The 24,260-nt window shown below is 36.6% G+C and overlaps 1 protein-coding gene across 2 annotated transcripts in view; it reads left to right on the forward strand.

Annotated features, from left to right (window-relative positions):
- The window catches only part of larp1b (La ribonucleoprotein 1B), a 29,127-nt gene extending 5,614 nt beyond the window's left edge, over window positions 1–23,513 (forward strand). The window contains exons 2-19 of one of the 2 annotated variants that reach the window (XM_058749121.1): window positions 1,331–1,392; window positions 2,486–2,545; window positions 4,906–5,131; window positions 7,934–8,056; window positions 9,272–9,434; window positions 12,421–12,565; window positions 12,650–12,824; window positions 12,966–13,204; window positions 14,226–14,336; window positions 14,443–14,805; window positions 16,665–16,782; window positions 16,903–17,060; window positions 17,523–17,629; window positions 17,775–17,938; window positions 18,243–18,387; window positions 20,392–20,501; window positions 20,748–20,875; window positions 21,658–23,513. In XM_058749121.1, coding sequence (XP_058605104.1) covers window positions 1,331–1,392; window positions 2,486–2,545; window positions 4,906–5,131; window positions 7,934–8,056; window positions 9,272–9,434; window positions 12,421–12,565; window positions 12,650–12,824; window positions 12,966–13,204; window positions 14,226–14,336; window positions 14,443–14,805; window positions 16,665–16,782; window positions 16,903–17,060; window positions 17,523–17,629; window positions 17,775–17,938; window positions 18,243–18,387; window positions 20,392–20,501; window positions 20,748–20,875; window positions 21,658–22,056 — 2,996 coding nt within the window. In that variant the 3' untranslated portion in view covers window positions 22,057–23,513. The remainder of the gene's footprint in view (window positions 1–1,330; window positions 1,393–2,485; window positions 2,546–4,905; window positions 5,132–7,933; window positions 8,057–9,271; window positions 9,435–12,420; window positions 12,566–12,649; window positions 12,825–12,965; window positions 13,205–14,225; window positions 14,337–14,442; window positions 14,806–16,664; window positions 16,783–16,902; window positions 17,061–17,522; window positions 17,630–17,774; window positions 17,939–18,242; window positions 18,388–20,391; window positions 20,502–20,747; window positions 20,876–21,657) is intronic. The other variant, XM_058749122.1, reaches the window with a different exon arrangement.
- The last annotated feature ends 747 nt before the right edge of the window (window positions 23,514–24,260 follow it).

A 24,260-nucleotide genomic window follows, 5' to 3' on the forward strand; every position in this document is an offset into this window, starting at 1 on the left:
CATTCTTGTCTTTTAAATAGGTTAGGCTAAACTACACCAGAATTAACACTGTTAGCATTAGCATCATATTCTTTCTGCTGTTTTAAAAAAATGCTGTTTATATCTGCTGGTGTGACTCTGTTATTATGGTGGGGGCAGTTTGTCAGGACGTAGATGCTTTGGTGGTTGTGTGAACAGCGACACAAATACCCATAGGGGCAGTGTCATTGTGTTGGGGGGGATTTGAATACCACAGATGACTCCACTTTCACTGGCCCTCATAGAAATGTTGTTTGCTGCTTCATCTCGCAAAGGAAGTTAATGTTTTACGCGTGTGGATGCGTGACCTTGCTGTGCAGGTGCTGGCGTGTGCCTTTACAATCTAAGTGAAGCTGTTTCCAGATAATTGACTACAGCACTTTGTCCGTATTGACCTGCCATACTGTACACCGAGAGAAAGAGACGTTTGTAGATTTTAAGTGCAGATCTTGGCTACCCGGAGGATGAAAATCCAGTATTCATTCATGAGTCACGTGAATAAAGAAATGCAGTATTTATGGTCATACTTTGAGCTATTAATTAACTAAGCATTGTAGCCTGGAGGTGTTTTATAGATAATCCAGACACTGTGATTGTGTATTTAACAGCTGTTTTGAAATAGTGTGTTGTGTGCCCTGTAAAGCCTGGAGAGGTGTTATAACAAGGCATTGCTATGACATTGCACAGATACTGTACCAGATTACTGTACAGATGCAAGTGTAATATGTAGGAATTGGTTTAATGAGTAAATGCCCTCAAAGAGTCATTATCACTTTAGTTAAACTTAGAAGGTTTAGGTCAAACTGCACGTGTCCACAGGCAAAGACAAAACAAGAACAGAGTTCTTCCTCTGTGGAGGTGTGTACAATGTTGGTGACTGACTGTCTTCAGTATTTTCTATGAATGAATGATCAATAAAGTCATTGTGTAAATGCACAAGTATAGTCAGGCTAACTTCATTTCTGATCGTCTGACGTGTTCACGCAGTGTCGGTTGAAGTCAGTGAAAGCATCCAAACTGCCTTTGAAAGCTGAATTAAATATAGTATTATGTAAAAGTGTGGTTTTTAGTGTGGCTCTTTTTTTTTTTTTGTGGTGGCATTTATGACAGGTCTCACACTCAGTGGTTGACTGACATAGTTCTGCACTTGTAGTTTCTTAACTTTGCAAACGTCAGTTCTGCCAGTTATGGTATAAGAATAACAACAATGGCAATATAAAATAAAACATTTTTCTTTCTTGTTTTCTTGCTTTCTCTAATGAACTATGTCAAACATAATCTCTCTCTTCTTGATTTTGTTCTGTGTCCACAGAACCCCAGAGTCCTACCAAAGTTGTCCGTGCCAGCAAACCCAGATCCAGGAAGACCAGTAAGGTAAGTCATTTTTATGCAGTGAATCGTCAACAGTGGAGGGCATTTGACCTGCATTCATTTGTTTAATGGAGATGAAATAATAAACTGTAATTCCTGTCGTTAATTATAGATAATATATAAATCTATTTGTGTGAAAAAAGTGGCAGTTTTTTCCTCCAGTCTGTTTGTGTAACGGTCTAGTTTCTGGATGTCCTGGTCTGGATCAGGGGTCAGCAGCAGCCAGTCATTTAGTGGCTTGTGTTTGTATTTAAGTGGATATTTGTTCACTCTGTTCAGTCTTTTGTGTGGGTGATAGTCAACAGAGAGTCAGCACATGAGTTTTTGACTTTTACCTCAGCGGGACATTCCAGAGAGAGCACATAGAGGGCTCAGATTTAGTCCTAACAGGCCAGGGGCAGTAGAGCTGTCCCCATGACTGACCCCTAGCATGTTATTCTGTGTTGATCCCTCATGTGTTTTAGTTTTTTTAAAGGACTGTGACACGTTTGGTTTGTTATGACTAGCCTTGTTAGTTCACACCGGTTATACCATTTTAAATTCAAGGTGCTGCCTTACAAATTCAGTTTCTACCGTCTAGCTGTAGCGTCTGGGACACCCAGGACCCATTTTGGGACGATAGTGGAATCCGATATGCCACTTGGAATTCTGGGTTGCTTCGCGGCTTGAGGAATGATTGACGTTCCTCCGGTAATAGAAGGTCAAATGATCTCTGAGAAAGGAAAAGCCACACTTCCCCCACAGTGTCAAAATTATGTTTTGTGTGTTAAATACTGACAAAGTTGTCATGTAGGGTGGAAACTCGACTTGAGGAGTATGTCAGTGGAGTGGAGCAGCTGCCTTTTCATAAATCATTCAACCTGGACGTTGAGATGGCATGCATCTGTTCATTGCCTTTTAGTTGACAATCATTAGGGAATGGTCCTGTTTTTAATTTTTATGTTTGTTCAAATCAAATAGTTTTTTGCGTTTCCTGTTTATGTACTAACACAGGAGTAGGCTGTTGTAGTAATAGATCATGATGAAGGATGGGAACTTTCAGTACAGACGTAACTTTTTTTTTTTTTCTCTCTCTTTCTTTCGTTCTCGTGTGCAGTCGAGTGACTTCAGTGACATCACAAACTGGCCGACCCCTGGAGAAATCGCCAATAAGGAGGTGAGGAAGACACTGTATTTCAATTTAAATCTAGCTGTTTTGTATGCAATTTTTTTCAGTTCCAGGCCTTTATTATTTGATTTACATAATGAAGACAGTGACACATTATTTTGATGTTGGGACATTATAATAATTACAAATTTTTCAGTATGTCCAACTTGAAACTAATGAAGAGCAGCTGTGTATAGTTTCTGCTGTTACAAATGTTGCAAATTTGAATTTGTTACTTTATTCTTGCAAAACTTGGATGCTGTGAATTTTAAAAAATAATGGCAATTTCTATAATGAATATAAATTTTTGTTATGTCAAGTTAAAAAATATTTTACATTTTAAAGTAGAAATTGCTATTTGTGAAAAAATAATGTAAAAATGGTAATCAAGAAACATTATATAAATTCATTGGTTGTACAAAAAGTGAACCCTGAAATTTAGTTCGTGAAACGTGCAAAAGTATGGAATTTAATTTATTTCAGATATTCAGATGTCAGCTTGGAAGCTGGGTGTCTACAAGTTAAAAAGGTTTTGAAAATAGTTTGTCAAGAAAATATAACATAAAATAAAAAAGGTTTATACATGTATAAAAAGAAATAAATCTTAGCATTCTTAACCCTCTTGTCTTTCCAGAAGCTCATCTTTCTTTGTTTTTTTTTTCTTCTGTGAAAGACAAAAGGAGATTTAGAAGAAAATCTAAGCTGCTCTTTACCATACAACAAAATTGGACTGTGACAAGTAACGCTACTTATGTAATCAGATTACTCTTTCAAGTAACTAGTAAAGTAACGCATTACTTTTAAATTTACAATGAAATATCTGAGTTACTTTGTTTTCCCACTTATTCACTGACACTTTGCCTGTCCCCATTTTGAGAGAAATTGGGAGTGGGCTGCAGATAGTGTTGGGCGATAAGCTCAATTTTCATATCGTCCTATCATCAGCCTGTGAGATCGCCGATACACGATATTATTGTGCTAATTTATTTAATTATTTATTTACTTTCATTGCCGGAATGTGAACCAACTCCAGCGTAAGGCTAAAAGCAGCCCAATGTTTTTAATATGACTGAATTTGTATTTAACAAATTAAGGCTTCAATGATCATCGCTTCACGCTCTTCACCGAGCGCTTCATTGATCATTGAAGCCAATCACAGATGTATCTGTTGAGCGCGTGAACACAATGACCAATCAGTGCTGTTTAAGAATCCACTCAACAGCGCTCAAATCTTAGCGGGAAATGGACGTTTTTAAAATTTCAGCACCGAATGGTATCGCGGTCGGTACTTTTGACAACACTACGACTGACTATCGTTGATACAAGATACAATCGTCTATCGGCACAACCCTAGGTGCAGAGTCATTTCCTTTAGCCTGAGGCTTATTCATTTAATTTTTTTGTTATTAAAAAAACAAGTAAGCAAGCCAACAATGCATTACTTTCCATAAAAAGTAACTAAATGACAATTAGTTACTTTTGTATGGAGTAACAATATTGTAGTGCATTACTTTTAAAAGTAACTTTCCCCAGCACAGTTGTGTGCATTCAAAGTTCTTCAGAAGATTATATGTGACCCTGGACCACAAAACCAATCTTAAGTGTCAATTTTTCGAAATTGAGATTTATACATCATCTGAAAGCTGAATAAATAAGCTTTCCATTGTATGGTTTGTTAGGATCGGACAATAGTCGGCCGAGATACAACTATTTGAATATCTGGAATCTGAGATATTCAATATCTGGAATATTGAGAAAATCGCCTTTAAAGTTGTCCAAATGAATTCTTAGCAATGCATATTACTAATCAAAAACGAAGTTTTGATATTTACAGTAGTAAATTTACAAAATATCTTCATGGACTATGATCTTTACTTAATATACTAATGATTTTTGGCATAAAAGAAAAATCTATAATTTTGACCCATACAGTGTATTTTTGGCTATTGCTATAAATATATCCCAGCAACTTGAGACTGGTTTTGTGGTCCAGGGTCACATATGGGTTATAGCGCACAAATAATATGGACCACTTTTGACCATGATTGTATTCACTTTCATTGAATGGGAAAGAGCAGCCTGGACGTTCAGATAAACGTCATCTTTAGTGTTCCATGGAAGAATCTTTTACAATTTTGTTCCATGAAATGTCTTGTGACGTCTCTCTGCATGTTTTTGTCAGTTTTTATGTCATGGATCTATGAAATGAAACCTTTATGCACTGTCATGGAGTGTTTATTCCATATCACGTGCCTTCAGACCTGTGGAAGAAATGTATCCGTGTTGGTTTTCACTGACTGGACTGCTGGCTTCATTCTGCTAAGTTCAGGTTTAATTTACTGAGAGATTGATTTGATTGTGCTCCTTAGCAGCAGCATAATGTGATAAACGTGCAGGGAAGGAAAGGGACGTCCGGACGGCGGGAGAGGAAGAAGGATCGCGGGGGAGAGAAGAGAGAGAAGGAGAGCGGAAGTGATGGGAGTGACAGTAAGGAGAACAGGGAGGCACAGTCGGATCCAATCACAGGACTTTCGAACGAACAGGAGACCGAGGATGGAGAGGATACGCACAACAGTGCCCCCCGTAGGAGAGGAGGTGAGCCAGACCACAACATTAAAAGTGCCATAGAATGGAAAACTGTATTTACCTTGGCATAGTTGAATATTAAGAGTTCTATACATGGAAATGACATACCGTGAGCCTCAAAAACCATTGTTTCCTCCTTATGTAAATCTCGTGCATGCAAAAGACCACTGAAAAATAGGCGAATCAGAACATAACACTGACTGTGACGCAACAGTCGGGATCACTAATAGTTACGCCCCAAAATTTGCATAAACCCGCCCATTTTCTAGGCCAGCTGAACCTACACAGCCGTATCATCAGAAGTTCTGCAGGTATTGTGAAGAAACAAGCGAGGACAACAGCGAAAAATGGCAGATCATGTAAATAAATGTTGTGTTTCAGGCTGTGCAGGGGATGTGAAGTGCAGAGATGGGTTGGTGTCTATATTCAGAAAGGCATGGAAAACAAATAACGCGTTTTAATGAAATAATGCGAGCCACTAAAGGGACATGGTTAACTGCTTGCTAGCAATAGCCTGTTACATTACAGTACATAAGATTTCACTTACCACATAAACAGAGTAAGGAGAGATGACTGAGGATGATTGCGAATGATTTACAGATCTTGAGCACCACTGACAAGCATCTGATCTTGTAAAATGTGTGGTAAGTAGTACTGCCGCTGTAGTTTACACGGAGCACGTGCGATCACAATTTCGAAAATCTCGAAAATGAAACGAAAATGCGATCGTGAATTTGAAATGAGCCGCAGTGTGAAACAGCCAATCAGAGCAGAGCTCAACATTATTATTCATGACCCTTCCAAATAAGGTAATAACAGACCATTTAATTCTAGGGAGAAATCCTAGGGTTGTAAATAGACATGTAAAACCGTTTCTGGAGAATTTTTGCCCTTACCTAAGCCACATACCTTCTATGTAGATGTCAGAGAACAATTTAAAATATTGTATCAATGCATTCTATGGTACCTTTAACGCACATAAACAGGCATTCACGCTCACATTTTATATCCTTATTTGAGGTTCATGTTTACTGTTTGCTGCATTCTGTGCAGTATACACTATATGCTGCCTCCAAATCAGGGAGTAGTATGCTTCACTGTGGACATATGACCTCTTCATTTTTCACATTGCATGTTCAGAGCTGCTTGAACAGTTTTTTTTTTTTTTTATTCTATTTTCTGTAAAAATGGCTTTGAGTTTTGGCAGTCTGATCAAATAATACACTATTTCCAGTACTTTATGCTGTATGCAATGTGTATACAACTCCATTCACAGTCCTTGAAAGTGTACAAATGACAGTGGCCGTTGAGCTTTATACTAATTCCTGTTGGCACGAATTCAGCATTATGCAAAATTGATTGTTGAAGCCATTTTAAAAATGTCCTATTCGCAGGTGCATTTATTACCCATGATTAATTTATTCTGAAAGAGAACACATCCAATAAAAGGGGGTTACCCAGCATTTGTCATCATGATAGGGAACCACCTTTATGTGGAATAAATCTAGGACTTATGTAATTAGTTCCTTCGTCTCATCAGTGATCAGTACACACTCACTGAAGTGATTGTTTTATCCTGTAGATGGATTAATTTTTAAAAAGGAAACATCTTTTCATTAAACGAGATAATCATTCAGATTTGTTTGCAAAATAATGTATTTTGCTAAAGAAAAAACAACAGCAATGGCATGTAAAATGAACAGTCATGTAGAGTTATGGGTAAGGGTCAAAGGTAATTACCCTTGCAACTTAAACCCCTGAATGGTTAAAAATGGCTTTTAAACATCTGTCCACTTTAGTGAATGTCATGTATCAAATGGTTTAACAAACTTGTCAAAAGTGATACCCATTTCTTTAGATTTAAAAAAAAAAAAAGGTTTGGAAAGTGGAAGTGGGGAACAAAATTACTCGGCACACCTTCACTTGAACATGATCACACGTGTACCAGCTAAAAAAAGAGAGAGAAAAGACAGACGTTGAAAGAATTAAGTGCTTAGAAATTCTCATGATTCTCATAACGCGGCTTTTAGACGTGTTAATGCTTTAAATCACACCCGCATGTCTTAACACATTCACACATGTGCCCATAGTCACACACTCAGACACTCAATATTCTTGAAGTATTACACAATACTGATTACTTAATTAAATGGTTACTTCATGTCTTCATAAATCTCAGATTATGTTTGTCTTTTTAGATGTTAGTGTGGGGTAATTTGCTATGAATTATTGTCTAAATGTTATGACAAGACATATGCAGGACAATATAAGGCATTACTAAAAGCCTCTAGGCTGGTTTTGCAAAGCTTCTTTCACTTTCTGTTTTTTTGCATTGTCTGTGTCTTAAAACATATAGATATGGTGCTTTATATTCCTATATTCTAATCTGAATTTATTATGAATATAGTGGGGTGCAAATGTCCAGTGTGGACATTGAATTATTTATTATTGCTTGATTTTAAACTAATTATATGTTGACATAAATAAATACTAAATATTAAAAGTTTTCTAGGTCACAAATCAAATAAGTAAATATATGTCATATGAATTCATATGAACTTCTTTATACAGGCAGTCATTTGTTTGCCTTCATTGAATCTCAAGACTTTCAAATCATGCTGGAAAACATGATTATCAGGTTTTACGCAAACTTGAGGTGTTTGTGCAGCTCAAGAGTTGTGTCATTAAAACAATAGAGGAACAAACTAAACTGAGACTTCAGTGTTAATTTTTCAAATCAAGATGACTGTAAATATTTGAAACTGTTAATTTGAGTTCTTATTTTGTCCTTTTCTTTTGTGTGTTCCTCAGGCTGGCGGAGAGAGAGAGATTTCTTTGATGACACAGCGAGCGTTCGCAGCGAGGGCAGCAATGTCCGCGGAGGCCCCAGGGGCAGGGGCAAAGGTCGCGGCCGAGGCAGAGGTCGTGGACGAGGTAACCAATAAACATCCCTAAACAACCTAAACATCAATTCTCAGTCAGACTTTTCAAATGACTTATTAAAGACATTTTTTATATTTGAAGTGTTTGTTTGCGTCTTTGACATTCTAGTAAATAAAATGCACTGAATTTCCTTTCCTTGAAATTTCTTCCAGTTAATTTTTTTTTGTTAAGGCAACATAAGGGTTTTGCCAGGGCTTGATATTATGCTTGTCCAGGCACTTGTCTTTCAGACAAGTAAAAGTGAATTAAAAAAACTAAAAGCGATTAGGATCAGAGTCACCTTAAAGGAATAGTTGAAAATTACACAATGATTTACTCACCCACAAGCCATCCTAGGTGTATATGACTTTCTGCTTTTAGAAGAATACAATCGGAGTTATATTAAAAAATGTCCTGTCTCTTCCAAGCTTTATGGAATAGGTTTAAGATTTTGAAGTCCAATAAAAGTGCATAAGTCCATCATAAAAGTGCTCCACACGACTCCGAGGGGTTATTAAAGGCCTTCTGAAGATAATCTATGAGTTTTGTCCATTATCCAATATCCATATTTAAAACTTTATAAAACATAATCTCTAGATTCAGCTCACTGACGTACGTGTGTTCATGAGAGAGAGGCGTTCCAGCGGCTGACGTCAGACTTAGCAAAATAAAACACCGGTCACAAATTAGAAGTACAAAACAAGGATTTGTAAAGAAAAATGAGGAATTCGATATAAGCCAAGAGCCTTTGCTGTAAACAAAACTTGGTTTCATGAGACTAGAATATACTCATGATATGCCAGCGTCCTACGTCATCTCTCGTGAACACGCAAGACAGTCAGTGGAAGCTGGGTATTACGTTTTATAAAGTTTTAAATATGGATATTTTTCTAACAAAAAAAAAACAACTATTGTTTCGCTTCAGAAGGCCGTTATTAACCCCCCCCCAATCCACTGGCATTATAAAGTTTGGAAGAGTAAGGACATTTTTTATATTACTCTGATTGAAAGTCATATATACCTAGGATGGTTTGAGGTTGAGTAAATCATGCGGTAATTATCATTTTTGGTGAACTATCCCTTTAAACTTTAAAATCCTTCTTCACTGTAAAGGTAAAAATAGTTTAGTCATACAACTTCATTTTAGGGTTTAGGTTTCACGTATTCAGTGTCAAGTTAATGTATAGAAATATACATCATGTATTAACTCCTTTTTTTTTTTTTCAGGTCGTTATGACTACTCCCACAGTTACCGGGACTCGTACCTGGATGGGTCCTCAGTTCCATCCGAGTTTGGCACTAACATGGTCTATTACTATGACGACGGTAATCGCGTGCAGATGTACACGATTGAGGAGAATTTACTTAAAGAATACATCAAACGCCAAATGTAAGTTCAGTGTCTCTCTTCTCTTTGAATTTATACAAAATACAGCACTTGGTTTGCTTTTCCAGCTCACCAGCTTTCAGTTTACCTCATGGTTTCTTTTTATTGGTCATATCACAACAAATTTTGTACTTAACTGTAGTTTAGTAAATGAAACTAAACCATGCACATATGGCTGTATTATATTCACTGTGTTTCACACTTTACTGCCAGTAGGGGGAGCAGTTGCAGCATTGGGCGGCCTGGCTCGGTCTGTGTGTGCCCTTAATTTAGCTCGTCTGCCTTATGGACGATGGGGAAGGGTCAGATGATCTGGGTCAGAGAGATTAGGACAGAGGACACTGGGAGCATTGTGTGTGTGTGGGAGCATCTCCTAGTTATTCAGAAAGAATGACTTTTGCATTTCATGTGGAAATGAAAATGTGTATCAGTGTGCATAGTCTAAGTGTGTGTTTTCTGTCTACTACCCAGCATGAGGTTATTGTGTGTGTGTGTGTGTGTGTGTGTGTGTTCTTGCCCATGTAATCTTATTCACCGAGTTCAGCCAAGCTTACTTCACTCAACCCTGTGATCATAACGAGCCGTGAGTCCACAGGGAGCACACACACACACACACACACACACACACTGGCTGTTTAACACTGATATGAAACCTGTCTTTCAAAAAGAGTTTAGATCAATGCTTACTGATGAAAACCTGTTCACAGATCAGTAAAAAATATCCTTCCTATGCAGAGATTTTGATAAGGCTGAAAATAGTTTGGTTGAGTCTTCACTTTGTGAAAAAGAGGAATACGAACAGAGAGAGAGAGCAAATTTCTCAAATCAGAATAGATTTTGCGATATAAAGCAGCAGTTCCATCCCAACAACATCATTGCTTCAATGGAATAAATATCTCTGCACACTCTAAACCACAAACAATTTTTTATATTTAATAAAAGAGCCACAGTCGCTTCCCCGGTGACTTCAACTTTCACTTCATCTCAACTTTGTTAATTTATGTTGCTTCATGATAGTCTCTATTGCATAACACTGTGATGATAAATAGCAGAAAACATGTTGAAAAAGCACTATAATGCTAAGTTCAGCATGTGCTGTGTGGTAAAAATAGGCTCATCGCCGAAAGTCTACATTTAGGGGTGTGTCTTGGATGTTTTTAGGCCATCTTACAGTGCATTATTTATCTATCTAATTCTGTATCTCTGTATTTTTTTTATATTTTTGGTTTATTTGAAAAGAGGATATAAGTGTCTCCATTTGGCACGTTTCTAAATTCCTTGTCCTGCATGTTCTCGAAGCCCAGTTTCTCTTCTATACATACCAGTGAGTGAAACTTGCAAAACACCACTGCTGAAACTCCCCAGAATCATTTGCAGTATTGCACATGGGGCATCTCGACCTCTGCTGACTAAAGCCGCAGGAATGTGAGGTGTGTTCTGGGTGGAGGCCACAGCGTTCCACCCAGAGCACTACTTATGCTTTTTACAGGAGTTTTAGCAAATGTTCTTGTATGTTACACATTGAGGAGGCGTTTGATTGGTTGATGTATATCATCGGTCATGTCTCTCAAGTTCCACCTGCAGGTGCCTCATCAGGGTACTGTGTAGGAACTTGAATGTGTTAGGAGAAACGTAATCAACTTTTTTCCTAACTGCTTGTCCACAAAGGCTCTATAAGATTACTATACAATATTTAAATATGAAATTCAGCAGTGATAGAGGAGGTCTGGTCTGCAGTTTTGGTCTCACTGCACCTGGTCTCACTGGAATCTTGCCAGAGGCTCTGTGTCGTCTGCTGTGGGACTCTGCTGTGTTCCTCACCTCACAAAATACACAATACCCAGAGGACAGAGATGGAAAGTGAAGCGGTGCTGATCTGTGAATGCAAATGTTGCTGGAAAAAAAGAGGGAAGAATGGATAGATAACTAAAGGGATGTGAGATTTCTGTCTTTATTCCCAAGACATCCAGTCAGTTCTGTCTTTGCACATATAACAGTTAGTTTGTTTATTGCAGCAGTTATAGAACGAGACTGTAATACCATGCTGCTCTTGGATTTGTTTACATGTGTTTTGCACTACATTGAATATTGTTAAATATTAATGCACTGTTGCAATAAATTTCATTAATGGACATTTTTAAAAAGACTTCTTTATATTATAGCTGTATTCTTTTATATTGGTGGAAAAACATGTTGTTAAATGCATATAATTGCATTTATTTATTGAAATTTTATCAAAAGTTATGATGATGATTGTTTATTATTAATTTCTACTGCAAGTTTCTACTACAATACATTGTAAGACTTTGCCTTACAGATAAATTGTGGTCTAAAAGTCTGAGATTGTTCTTTCAATCTAGACTTTTAGGATTTTGAAAAATTACATGAATTAAAAATATTGAATTCTGTTCATGTAGCTTACGTGCTACTGTCATTAAAAGAGAGGCATGAAATACTAAGATACTCAGAAATATTATATTTTCAATTTAGTATTTCACTTGATTTGTTTGTAATATAATTAATAATAATAATAATATATGTATTAGAAAAATTCACAATTTGCTCTAATGTTCTCAGAACTTTAGTACTCACTTTATTGACTTTTTAAAATCTGTTTTCTTGTCTTTTTATAGTTTTATACACATTAAAGGTGAATTGTATAAAAAAAAACATTTCATTGCCATTATACCAGATGGGCATGCAACAAATAAAACTATTAAATGAGCCTCTACAAATATATATTTGTATGCTCTTCAGAGGTATTATAGTTGTTTTTATTTGCATTTATTTGTATTTTTTGTGTGTTAAGTACAAAGCTTAAAATATGAGATGTGTATGTAATTACATCTTAATTGTGCACATACGTGACATGCAGTAGTTATTTTTGTAGTTAGTATTTAAATATACAGTAATTAGAGGCAGCAGATGTAAAACTGTGCTGTTTAATTATTATTTTGGAGTTTATAGATGGCTGTTTGTTTGTTTTTAGTGAATACTACTTCAGTCTTCCAAACCTGGAGCGTGACTTCTTCCTGCGGAGAAAGATGGATTCAAAAGGCTTTTTGCCCATCTCTCTGATCGCCAGTTTCCACAGAGTCCAGGCCCTCACCACTGATATCAACCTCATTAAGGAGGTGACTGTTGACCCTTTACCTCTGCTCTGTCAGCGTTTATTATCTTTAGACTGTGTTATATCTGGTTTTTGTGTATATGTCCAGGCGCTGAAGAACAGTGAAGTCGTAGAGCTTGTTGATGAACAGATCCGTAGGAAAGAGAAGCCTGAGCATTGGCCCATCCCAGGTCCCCCTCTGGACTCCCCGCGCACAGATTTTTCCCAGCTCATTCACTGCCCCGAGTTCGTCCCAGGACAGACATTCACTTCCCTCAGCACAGGTTCTGACGTGTTCCACTGTTATCATTGTTTTGCGGTATTGTTTTGCAATTATACTGTTATTTTGCCTGATTCTGAAAATAGTAGCCCTCATCACGCTCACGTATTTGCTGACAATCTCTCTCTCTCTGCATGTGCCACAGTGTCATCCTCCCCAGTCAGTCAGCACATAGTTGAACCTGCTCTGGTAAATGGCCAAACTAGTGATGACACAGATGCAGCCAAACCTCAGTCCAACGAATCCTCTCCTTCAGACTCAAGAAGCAGCTCTAGTGAAGACAGGAATACACCTAAAGAGCGGTTCAGCCGTCTCTCTGATCCAGACGCCCAGTCGTGGATACAGGTGGAAAAACGACATAGAAACTCCTCTGGAAAAAATAAGGTACTTTCAGATCCTAGTCTAGTGATGCATGCCACAGTGTTTTGTAGTGATGCACTAAATTCTGATCATTGTGCCAACAATTGTTTTTATGTAACAGCATTAAAATTAAATGTTATTTTGTCTAAAACAAAAAAAAAGTAAAATGAAGCACAACAAAATAATTACAAGTGAATTTAGCCGTCACAACATTATAGTCTACAGATTTACATTTAACATAGTTGCTGTTTTTTTTAAAGAATAACTTTAAAAGATTGTTAGTTGACCGTAGAGGTAATCTAAATGAAAATCTATGGAAAATGAGCATGAACAGTTACATTTACAGTACTGTTCAAAAGTTTGAGGTCGGTAAGATTTTTTTTTAATGTTTTTGAAGACGTTTCTTATGCTGTAAAGAAATACAGTATACAGTAGTAATGTGAACAACTGTTTTCTATTTTAATATATTTTTTAAAGTATTTTATTCATGTGATCCTGCAGAAATCATTCTAATATGCTGACTTGGTGCTCAAGAAGCATTTCTTCTTACTAATGTTGAAAACGGTTGTTCTGCTTAATATTTTTGTGATAACCATGATGTATTTTTCAGGATTTTTTTAATAGAAAGTTCAAAAGAACAGCATTTATTTGAAATAGAATTTTTTTTTTTAACATTATAAATATCTTGACTGTCAATTTTCATCAGTTTAATACACGCTTGCTGAATAAAAGTATAAATCTCTTTTTAAAAAATATAACAGTTTACAAAATCAATAAATTAAAATATTGTCCAGTTACTGATATGCAGTGCATGAAGCAAAGTAATAGGGTTACACAATAAACGGGGACCAAAATCAATTTGGAGAATATAAAAAAAAAAAAAAACTTTTTAATTTTTGGCCAATTCTCATTTTTTTAAGTTCTTTTACAACTCTGGAGTCTGCTTAAGCATTTTGATCACACACTTCTTTCCTTTTCCCTCCTCCATATCTCTTCATCCATCATTTCCTCTCCATTATTCCATCTCCTGTCCTGTGGTGTGCAGACCTCAGTAACTCCTCTTCCTCCTAGCCCTCCTCCTCCTTCTCCTCCTCCTCTTCTTCCTTCTCCTCCTCCTCCTCCTCCTCCTCCCCTTCTCGAGTTGTCCCCATCTGCAGTTGAGTATCCTCCCCGCTTTCTGTGTTTCCTGCTTTCATGACTTTTGTTTTTTTTGTTTTCATATTTATTAAAAGTAAATAAGAGATGCTTCGTATTTGCTTCAGGAGCGCACAGAATTGGTTCAGTCCAGCCCAAAGCAGCAGCCTGAGGCAGACCAGGAGGAGCTGGACTTCCTGTTTGATGAAGAAATGGAAAGACTCGCAGCACCTCGCAAGAACACCTTCACTGATTGGTCAGATGACGATTCTGATGATGAACTTGACGACCGAGACGTAAACAAGATCCTGATTGTTACTCAGACCCCCCCTCACCTGCGGAAACATCCTGGGGGTGATCGGACGGGGAACCATGTGTCACGTGCCAAAATTACAACTGACCTTGCTAAAGCCATTAACGATGGATTGTTCTACTATGAACAGGATCTTTGGACAAAGGAAGAAGGGCAGCAAGAGTGTGCCAATGCCAAGGTGAGAATGGTTGTGCTTTTTAAATTATGTATTAACATTAGAAAAATAATTCACCATTTACATGTTGCAATAAAGAGTTCAGTAGAATTTCCAAACTTCTCACCTCCATATAGTAAAAGTGAATAGTGGCCACTGCTGGCACTGGTCAGCATCCACATTTATTGTATGGAAGAGAACAGCTTGGACATTATGCTAAGTATCTTTGTATTACAATTTAAAACAGCTGTTTTCTATTTCTAATATATTTTTAAATGTAATTTCATCCTGTGATTGCATTGCTGAATTTTCAGCATCATTATTCCAGTATTTAGTGTCACACGATCCTTCAGAAATCATTTTAATATGCTGATTTACTACTCAGAAAAAAATTCTTATCATCAGTGTTGAAAACGTTATGTTGCTTAATATTTATGTGGAAAATATGATCATTTTTAAGTATTCTTTGATGGATAGAAAGCATTTATTTGAAATAAAATCATTTTGTAATAATAATATAAAAGTCTTTACAGTAACTTTTGATCAATTGAATGCATTCTTGCTAAATAAAAGTATTAATTTAATTAAAAGAAATCTTATTGAACCCAAACTTTTGAGCCATATTGTAAACAAAAAGATTAGTTTTAATCCAAATTGAGTGTGTAATAGAGACACAGAGAAGTTTATGCCGACTGTGGTGTTAGTTTAGCAGTTGTTGAGTTCAGATAAATGTCCACGCTCAGCAGAAACATGGGAATTTTCCTGAATGTTGGAATTGCTCTGTAGTAACCAAAAATATGCTGAAATATTTGCTTAAGATCTCATATCTCACATCAGGCAGCACATTGTGTCTTCGCTGATTTATTTCTCAACCAACCTGTGCACTCTAGGATTTGGCATGTGATCACAGACCTCTTTAGGGTTTTATATGTGCTAATATCTTTCAATATCATGTTATGATTCAGTTTTATTAGGATTTTACAATGTCTGGTTTAAATTGTTTGGTTAATCCAGCAGTGTTATCATTTGTTTTCAACAGAACAGTGACAAATACCTGTATGTACCCTCCACAGTTAGCCAATCAGACGAGAGCTCTGTGATAGCATATGGTCTAGGATGTGTGCCTTCTTTTAGAGGAAAAGTTCTTGTCTTGATCCTCCAGGATAAAAACTCATTTATTGGTGTTGTATGAGCCAGTCATTTGCAATTTGCAAATGTCAAAAACCCTGAAAGAATGTGACTGTAATTTAACTCAAGTAGGTCATATCAAGTTTACAGTTTACACACATATGTGTTTGAACTGTACAGTGGTGTCGGGGGTAGCCACCTGTTTCCTCTCATGGGAGTCGTAACACCTGTGTTAGCTGTGCCAAGGTCTCTTTGGACTGAAGTTCAAAGTACAGACACCTGATAAACAGCAGCACAAAATGACAGAAAAGAGCACACGTGCATTTGTTTGTTCAGATCATTTAGAGTTTATGATATTACTATGATAGTGTGGCTTTTTTACATTAATATGTTCTGTGTACTATTGTGACCAGTGTGTATCAATGTCTGATTTACTGCCTCTGATAGACCTAAAAGCTTCACTTTCAGTGGCCAAATGGGTTTGAGTCTTTATGATGGACTATAAGGATGTCATTGCAAGTAATGACCGCTGGTAAACCTGATCAAGTGCACTGCCTGCAGTCAAATACAGAGCACTTATGACTTCATTGTTCATACAGGCAGAAACTGGAAGCCCATCAGGGCACTTTGTCTTCCTCTTCTCCTCTTTGTTTTTAAGGAGTGTGATGCTCTACTTGTAGTTTTAATGCTTTTAGCCCTCTTTTAGCTGTTTGTTTGTACTCTTTATAATGTTTCAATATGTTCAACATTTTTAGGATGTGGAGAACTTCAAAAAGATCAACATAATCAGCCAAGATGAGTTTGATACTCTGACCCCTAAACTTCCCATTGACCCCAACCAGGAGGTCCCGCCCCCTCCACCATGTCAGACAGGTGATTCTCTATCTCTCTATCTATCTATCTATTTTATGAATAAACAAGCAAACAATTAAGTAATTATAAAAAAATAATTAATTTATTTAAAAGTAATTTTTTTGTCTGTTCTTTTTTTAGATGATTCTAGCATGGCTCATTCTCTCCCCACGGATGTCCCAGAATCCTCCAGTGTGCCTCGCACCCCACGTACACCACGCACCCCTGGAAGACAGGACCCCACCAAAACCCCACGCTTCTACCCTGTCATCAAAGACAGCGGCAACCTTGACGGAAAAGTATGTTTGTACTAGGAAAACATATTCTGGGATTATAAGGATGACCTTTTATGTGTATTTTTGTAACTATATTTATGTATTACCTGAGATTATTACCTGTTTTGTCATCATTTATTCACCCTCATGTCGTTCCAAACCTGTGTAAGATTCTTTCTTATGTTGAACACAAAAGAAGATCTTTTGAAGAACCAGTCAGTTATTGGTCCCCATTGACTTCCATAGTAGGGAAGGAAATAATATGAAAGTCAACTGTTTGATTACCAGCATTCTTCAAAATATCTTTTTATGTTCAGCATAAGTAAGAAACTCATACAGGTTTGGAATGACATGAGGGTGAGTAAATGATGACAAAATTTTGGGTGAACTATGCCTTTAACGTTTTTGCTTAATGCCTGAGTTCTTCCATTTATCCTAACCAGGTGCATATTTCTGATTTTTCTTTTCTCCCCCTCACTCTTTTAGACCCCGAGAAAGAGGAAAACCCGTCACAGCTCTAACCCTCCTCTGGAGTGCCATGTAGGCTGGGTGATGGACTCTCGAGAGCACAGACCCCGCACTTCCTCCATCAGGTTTGTGGCTTTTTTATGTCATGCCCTCAACACTGAGGTGCAAATCTTTCTGTAACTTGAAACACGTCAGCTAATAGTTTCAGATAGTTGGCTCTACTTAACAGTCTTTCTTTCTCTCCCATTATCCTCCTCATCCTCTGTACAGCAGCTCGAATGCATCTCCGTCAGAAGGAGCTCCTGCGCTGTCAGGCAGTTACGGCTGCACCCCGCAGTCCCTGCCTAAGTTCTGGCATCCATCCCATGAGCTTTTGAGAGAAAACGGCTTCACCCAGCAAGTTTACCACAAATATCGCCGACGATGCCTCAATGGTGCAGTGATTGTTTGTTTTTTACACAACAGCTGTTCTGTATGTATGTGTGTGTGTGTATGTATGTATATATATGTATGTGTATGTATGTATGTGTGCATATAATAAATATATATATATATATATATATATATATATATATATATATATATATATATATATATATATATATATATACATACATACATATACATACATACATATACACACACACACACACACATACAGAACAGCTGTTGTTCGTTACGGATTGTTTGTTAAATACTTAACTTAAATTTCTCATTTTGTGTATTTTCTTTCCTCAGAGAGGAAGCGATTAGGTGTGGGTCAGTCTCAGGAGATGAACACCCTCTTCAGATTCTGGTCCTTCTTCCTCAGAGACAACTTCAACAGGAAGATGTATGAGGAGTTCAAGCAGTTTGCCGTAGAGGATGCCAAGGAGAACTACAGGTAAGAGTAATAGTCCTGAATTCGGTATTTTATCTGCAGAACCTTGTCTGGAGAAGTTATCAGCGTTTGAGAATTTAGGCAGCGAATTCCAGAATAACCAGGCAGTAAGTCAACCAAGTTCATTTGACCCCTTCTCAAGTGCCCCCAGTTTGGCAAGAGGGTACATAAATGACATACCAAAACTAAAAAGGTTCCTGCTCATGAGTCCCTCTGACTATATGCATAAGCAGTAGTATAAACCATTGGTATTACAGATGCTTCAAAATTCTCCTGATTTTGATTTGTTTTACAGAAGACTTGAAAAATGGTCTATTCTTAAAAATAATGAAATATAAATGAAATATCATAGCAATTAGAATGTTGAGAGAATGTTGAAGTTGGCATTCATGTTTGACCTGCATAACACAACATACAAACACACCCACATTAAAATGGCTGCCAAGTCTGAACATTGTTCTTTCTGGTCTGTCTGGTTCTTATACAGTGACGCATGAACTCTTCTGGTTGTTTACTCGCAGATTGTTTGTATTAGTTGTTGTTTGGCAAGTGTGTATATTACAGTGCTATATCCTGAGTGCTGAGGGCTTGGACTCCTATTTAACTTGTTTTTTGAATCAACAAAACTCATAATGCAATATTAAAATCATGTACAGTATCGAAAGGATCTTGAACTTCAAATGCTATCAACATCACAAATCTTGCAGATTCTTAAACATTAAAGACATTGTTCACCCAAAAATGAAAATTAGCCTGTGTTTTACTCACCCTCGAGGCATCCTAGGTGTATATGACTTTCTTCTTTCAGACAAATACATTCAGAATTATATAAAAAATTGTCCTGCATCTTCAAAGCTCTATCATTGCAGTCAGTGGGTGTTCCTGTTTAACAGTCCAAAAGACGTCAAAAAAAGTACACGCATCCGTAATAAAACATGCATCACACGGCTCCGGGGGGTAAATAAAGGCCTCCTGTAGCGAATCCATGTGTTCTTATAAGAAAAATATCCATATTTCAAACGTAATAAACTTTTCTCTCTCACTTCATCTAACTGTGGTACGCAAAAGCCTTTCCAGCGGATGACGTAGAACGTATGTATTGCATGATTAGTGACGAACGCAGAGAGAGACCAAAACAAAACGCCAGTAATGAATTAGAAGTACAAACCGAGGATTTGTAAAGAAAAATGTCGAAGGATTTCAATATAAGCCAAGAGGAGACTGGTTTTCCTTTTCTAAAGTAAGGAAACTTTGCTTCCTTTGTTCCTGTAAACAAACTCACGAGACTAACATATCTCAGAGACGCGCACGCTGCACATACGTTCAACGTCATCCGTCCAGAATGACTTCCATGTACAACAGATAGCGGAAGTGAGAGAAAAGTGTTTATGATGTTTGAAATATGGATATTTTTCTTACAAAAACGCATAGATTCGCCCCGGAGCCGTGTGAGGCACGTTTTACTATGGATTTGCACTTTATTTGACGTCTTTTGGACTGTTAAACAAACATCCACCCGCTGCAATGATAGAGCTTAGAAGAGCAAGGACAATTTTTAATATAACTCTGATTGGATTCATCTGAAAGAAGAAAGTCATATACAGCTAGGATGGCTCGAAGGTGAGTAAAACAGTCTCATTTTCATTTTTGGGTGAACTAAACCTTTAAATCTTGTTTCATGCACCAATATAAAAATAAAAAGTATTTGCCAACAATTTTTGGTAACAAAATCAGTTACCAACAAAATAATTATAACAAAAGCATGATTTTTTTTTTTTTTTTTGGGAACCCAGATCATTGCAGTATATTTCAGAATTTTGTGCTTGTTTTTTGGACAAGTGCAAATATTACTAGCTCTGACTTTCTGCATGTATAGTATTTGCAATGTTGATAGTCATGCAAATGATTACACTGGTAAAGGATGCATAAGGTTTTCGTATACAACCTGCTGTGCTACCTGGGAAGGCCAACACTGGTTTCCTAATGTGTGTTCAAATGTTTAAACAGGTACGGACTGGAGTGTCTGTTCCGGTTCTACAGTTATGGACTAGAGCGGAGGTTCAGACAAGACATCTTTAAGGACTTCCAGGAGGAGACCATCCAGGACTATGAGAAAGGTCAGGCAATCATAATTTGGCAAAACAAATAAAAAAAAAAAAAAACATGCAAAGGCAGAAATGTTTATTTTGCCTTTTTAACTTTGCTGCGTATCACCAGTCATATCAGTGTCTGGTGTTTTGTGGGTGAAATTTACTTACTCAGTACATTGGCGGAAACTTGTTAGTAAACCACCATTTTTTTGGCTGAAAGATGTGTCACCATGTGCTTGCATCTGATGTTTGAGGGTTTGTGTATACGTGTAGGTCAACTATATGGACTGGAGAAATTCTGGGCTTTCCTGAAATACGCAAAGGTGAAGAATCAGCCCATTGACCCCAAACTCCAGGAATACCTCAGAAAATTCAAGAGCATTGACGATTTCAGAGTAGATGTGAGTATAAGCGTCAGTCTTACCTGTGAATGTGATCCCAGAATAACACATTAACCCTGTAAAGCCTAACGTATGAAATAGTAGTTAAAAAATACAAATTCTGAAATTATAAACCATTAGACAAAATCGAAAATAAAAAGGTTTACATGTGTGTTTTATTATTTATTATAATTTTTATGCATATTAGGTTTTTATGCCTCATATAATAATAAAAATTAACATGGAGCTCATTCTAAAGGGGTAAAAAAGCTTTTATTTTAAGGCCCAAATAGAGCAAAAATATGCAATTTGGTGCAGTTATTGATATTTACATGGCCAAAAAGTATAATGAAATTCTGATAGCTTGTCATCTGATGAGATTTACAGTATAACAGACTACTTGCATACTTTTATATCAGTAAGATGATATGTAAATGCTTAGTTTTATGGCCAAAGCTCTGTAGTTTTTATTGTGGGGGACAAAACATGTAATGCAGTGCAATACATTGATGAAAAATATTACTAACAATATAAAGATAATTCTTAGGTTTACTTTTTGCTTTTAAAATCTTTGATTTTATTTATAAAGACAAATCTGTGTGTGTATATATATATATATATATATATATATTAGTATAAACTATTGATCAGAAGCTAGTAGATTTATTAGAAATTTGTGTATCATATATTATTCAGTATGCTTTATAGGATAAATGCGATTAGTCAATATACATTTAATCACTTTCTAACTGTTAATATTAGTCTGTTGAACTCTAAACCAAATCTACTTTCCCTTCTCTTAGCCACCAATGGCAGAGGAAGGAGTAAGGAGGAAAGCACACTCGTCCTCCGCAGGAGACGAAGTGAAACGTAGGCGACACAACTCGACATCATCATCGAAACAGACCCCAGTTGCCAAGACGTCTTCAGACAATCAACCAACTGCTGGAGGGATGGCAAAAACTACCACAATGGATCAAACCGCTGCCCCAACGACAGGGAAAACCACCACTCAACCATCAACCAAGCCAGTCACAGCCAATCAGAAACCAGCACCACTGACCGCCAAAAGCAGCGTGGCTAATGACCCGTCTACAAAAGCTCCACCCAAAGAGAATGTGAAGAAGAATACCTCATCAGATGCTCGCAAAGGAGAGGTGGCGATGAGCAAAAACAAAGATGTCCAACAGCCAAAGAAATGAAGCCCTTGCTACACTATATACAGTATTTGAGCGTGATTCTAGCTGTGAAAAGATTTTCAGTGCTGGTGCAGGCTTACGTTTTACATCGTAACCTCAGAAGTGAGCCGTCAAACCGTTAGAGCAAAGACCAACTGTCAGACTGTTGAGTTCACAAACCGAAGAGTAAACCAGAATATCTTTGTGTTGTACAAGGTGCTTTTTCTGGACGGGTTAACTTCCATAAGATCTCATGTTTTCTTTTTTTTTTTCTTACATTTTTTTTTTTTTTTTTTTTCCCGCAGTTAGTGGTTTCAGAATCAAGTACGCATGATGAACTTGTTTTGCTGTAAAGTTTACAGAAGATGCATTCCTACATCGAATGCAGTTTTATCTCTTTTTAAAATTAGTTTTACCTTTACCTTACATGCCTTACATTTCAAAAGCAACAAAAATATATATATATATATTTTACAGCTCTGTCAGCATAAATAATTAATCTCTTGGTTTTTAAGTGTTTTTCATTTGTGCGACATGCACAGTACACATATAGTTCATTTATTTTAAAAATGTAAAAAAGCTCATCAAACAAAAAAAAAAAACTTGAACTGAGTTTGACACAAGATAACACACTATATAGCTTATTGAATTTTTTGCTCTTTTAGCTTGTGTAGGAAATATGACAGTGATGGAATACTAAGTTCTTTATGCTTTTGTGATTAGCTGAGTGTCTGAGCTGAATATCGGAGAAGTACGTAGATATCAGTGGCGAGGGATTGTAAAAAGTGTTAACATCATCAGGAACTACAGGATGCTCCTGCTTTTAAACAAATATTGTGCCGTTCACATTGCGGAGGTGGTGATCTCAAAGATGCCATGTCTCCAGTTTAGCTGCAGAGTAGAGGAGAAAACATCTTTGACCTTTTGATAATTTTGACTTAATTTGGTAAACATCTATGTACTTGAAGTTTCTAAGAAATGTTATCATTTTGAGAGGAATTATGCTTCCTTTTAAATTTTGAATCCTATTGGAGTTGAGTTTGAGATAATTTATTGTTTTACTCTCTTTTGAAAGCTAATTGATTATAATCTTTTTTTATTGATATTACTGAGAGAGATGAATGCAAACATGGTGGCCCAGAGAATACTTTTATTTGCATTATATTTTTATTTTGCAGTTTGGATCTTTGCTGATAACATTAAATCAGTGTTTTATTTCTCACTTATGATCATTAATCAGACACTGAATTGATGTCCCGATTGTATCATATTTGCTTATGAAAACTGTACATAAAAAAAAATATTAGAAGCAGCTCTCTAATTTCAATCAATTCATTTTTATTGATTCATTTTATTGTGATATTTTTGTTTGTGTGCGCTTGTGTGTTGGTATGCATGTCGGTTTAATTTTTTTCTTTCCTCATAAATTGTAAAATGTAAAAAAAATTTAAAATATATTAAAATCTGTTTATAAAACCCCAAAATAATGTGTGTTGTATTTCTTGTTGAGTTCAAGTCAGGTCAGCGTGTGTTGCGTAATGTTGTTTTACTGGATCTTACACAGGGATCCACATTTTGAGCAAAACGATTTACATTACCTTTCCAGTTACTTGGATTCCTGGATTATGATTTTTAAAAAGTAATAAATAGTTTGCGCTTGCGTAAAAACAATATGTAGTCAATATTTTAGAGCCCGAGCACAATCTGAAGCATGTGTGTTCACTATAAACATTTTCATGAGTTTCCAGGGCTTAAAATGCCCTAATATTTCCAGGTTTACCAAGACTACAGGAACCCTCTTACAGACATGATAAACACACTGAGAGCAATGCAGCTGCTCTGTTGTAAACAAAACCTTTAGTTTACACTTTAAACAATTACTTTAGACATTGTAAAGAATAGACACTTTTTAAACCATAACAAATATGTATAACCTACAGAAATTGTTGGGGGTGACGGGACTTGAATGCATATTTTGCACTTTAGCAAAAGTAAAGATTGTAAATTCTGAGTTGTGAAGATAACGGGCTCACAAGGGATACTGTTATCTTTGTTACATTCTGATTAGTTTTTAAGTTATTGCCTGCCATATAATATTTATCACATCATATATTTATCATAATAATATAATTCAGTTTTGTATTTAATACACATTCATTGTAATGTCTGTGTGATAGATAAAAATAGAACATACTTTTGAGTTGCAGGTTAATTAAAAAGCAGATTTT

The sequence above is a fragment of the Onychostoma macrolepis genome, chromosome 17 (assembly GCF_012432095.1).
Source record: "Onychostoma macrolepis isolate SWU-2019 chromosome 17, ASM1243209v1, whole genome shotgun sequence".
Lineage (NCBI taxonomy): Eukaryota > Metazoa > Chordata > Actinopteri > Cypriniformes > Cyprinidae > Onychostoma > Onychostoma macrolepis.